At 26.8% G+C, this 2365-nt stretch overlaps 2 protein-coding genes across 2 annotated transcripts in view; one reads left to right on the forward strand and one right to left on the reverse strand.

Moving 5' to 3' along the window:
• Window positions 1-1493: 1493 nt before the first annotated feature.
• Window positions 1494-2365, forward strand: part of LOC100575642 — a 14409-nt gene continuing 13537 nt past the window's right edge. The window contains exon 1 of the mRNA XM_003247269.4: window positions 1494-1620. Within this exon, the coding sequence (XP_003247317.1) occupies window positions 1566-1620 (55 nt within the window). The 5' untranslated portion in view covers window positions 1494-1565. The remainder of the gene's footprint in view (window positions 1621-2365) is intronic.
• Window positions 1709-2365, reverse strand: part of LOC100575548 (mediator of RNA polymerase II transcription subunit 15-like) — a 17383-nt gene continuing 16726 nt past the window's right edge. Inside the window, exon 5 of the mRNA XM_016807751.2 lies at window positions 1709-2130. The gene's annotated coding sequence lies outside the window, so the exon portion shown is untranslated. The remainder of the gene's footprint in view (window positions 2131-2365) is intronic.

The following is a 2365-nucleotide window of genomic DNA, read 5'->3' on the forward strand; positions in this document are numbered from 1 at the left end:
CTTGCCGATCACATTAAACGATAAAATTTGAACAAAAAATTATACATATCATCGTCCGAAGAAAAAATAAACAACCAATCACGAGCGAAGCTGTGACTGTGTCGGCTAGTATACAATAATATGGTACTAAGATTTATATACAACTATTTTGTTTATTAATTTAAAAGGACGAGGAGAGGTTCGCATTCATAATATAAATAATATTATATAAGTTAATTTGTATTAAATATTGATAATAACCTTATTGATTATTGTTTTTATATTGTAAACAGATTGAATATATTTAAATAAAAATAAAAAATTTGCATTTATCATAATTTTAATGAATATTTTGATTATTATAATAATCTTAACATATTATTAAACTAATTACATTTTTCCCACTGTATGCTTAGATTATTACTTGTAAATCGGAGGGTGTAAACAGATTGATTTTTCCACTTATATAGGCTATAGAATGGTAAAGGGTAGCTCACACATGAATTTTTTAAGCAAACGAAAAAAGACGGACATTTTAGATTCTGAGTGGAACGATAGATGGTAATATATAACAGTATGGATTGCCAAAAGTGAATAAATAACACAATTTTCAACAATAATAACAAGTAATATTTCATTATAAGTAAAACACATAAATAAGTATGAAAAGTAAATTGTCTTCTAACAATTTATGTTCTATGCTTATAAGATATACATGACGTATACATAAGCGATACTATGGTGCAGTTCTCATAGAGTGCATTTGGTCGTCTTCAATGGCTTATTAAGAAATTTGTCATGGGGAAGGTCCAGATAATTTTTATAGAACAGAACTGCGTGGGACTAAGCTCTATTCTTAAGAATAAATGACAAAATATTAAATACATTTGAGTAACAACTAACAAGATATAAACAATTTTTATTAATTTATTATTTCAATATTTATTTTTCGAATTATAAGATCACTACAATATATTAAAATCATTTTTAGAATTTATCAAATAATATTATTTTTCAATTTCAGAATTTTAAAACTTTTATTTTTTATTTTTACACCTATACACTAAGAGACTCCTATAGGCAATTAGCCTATTACTTAAATATAAGAGTTTCGCTTTGTGGACAGTAAAATAAAATTAGAAAAAGTTGAAAATATTTTTTTAAATGTTTTGCCTGTCAATGTGAGGTAACAAAGTTAGATATTGTATTAACTTAAGTTATTATGGTATTTGGGCTTTAATGCATTTTCGGGTAAATTTAAAATACTGATTATACTGGTACACTAAACCCGAGAAACACTAATATAATATCCAACTTGTTTCTTAATTTTTTCCTGAGCGATGGTGGGTTTTACAGCTAAGGTATATCGCACTGTTTATGGGCCTGTCCTTGCAACGTATTTATTTTATCATAACATAATATTTTCTACATTCGTTTACTCAATTGCTTATGAACACACATCATGTCATCGTGTTTTGTTTACTGAATAACCTTATAAATACCAAAGCAAGAAAATATTTTATATCATTCTTATATTCAAAACTTTGAAATTTTTTAATCATTGTACCTTCAACAAAAGCATTAACATGTTAAGTGTAATTTTTATGTTACATTTTATAAGTCTCATAATACACGTTAGTGGTGAGTACTTTGTATATATTTTTTACTTTATATGATACAACACAGATTAATATTAATGAAGAATCATTGGTATAAATTACAAAATTGTACTTATAATTATTCATAAACTGTTATACTAAAGAAATAATATTATTTAAGAGAAGCAGATTTTGAATAAAATTAAATCGCTAAACAACGATAATTCTGAATTTATAAGGACGAACAATATTATGATGATGGTTTTTACTTTTATTGATTGAAATTTATAGCTAACTGCAGAGTTATTTTTTTTTATTATTGAGCTTATGCCTGTCAACAATGGGCATTAGCTGTTTTTGTTGTTTTGTACGGAGGAACAGTTGGAACGGTTGGTTGAATTACGTGTATTTTTTAACAGAATTTCAAATCGGTACGCGTAGGTTTCTGCCATGCCCGGTCAGGGGATGGTGGCCTCACTCTCTAGGAGTTGCCTGCCCAGAGCACTGCAGAGAAAGAAACCGACGCCGTAATCCACTCGGCCACTCCGTCCCCCTAGAATTCATTTATACCATCATAAAGTTGTTATTAAAGTACAATGGACTTTTTTAGAAATTAAATTATACACCTATTATTTATTTTTAATAAAATATTTAGAATTACCTATGATAATTCTTGTAATGTTTTCTTAATAATATCATAATTCATAACCCAATCTAAACAATATAGTCACCAATTTTAATCATAATATAAAAGTATTTATATTTTATAATTTTAAAGATGATATAAC

This window comes from Acyrthosiphon pisum, chromosome A3 (assembly GCF_005508785.2).
Source record: "Acyrthosiphon pisum isolate AL4f chromosome A3, pea_aphid_22Mar2018_4r6ur, whole genome shotgun sequence".
Taxonomy (NCBI): Eukaryota; Metazoa; Arthropoda; class Insecta; order Hemiptera; family Aphididae; genus Acyrthosiphon; species Acyrthosiphon pisum.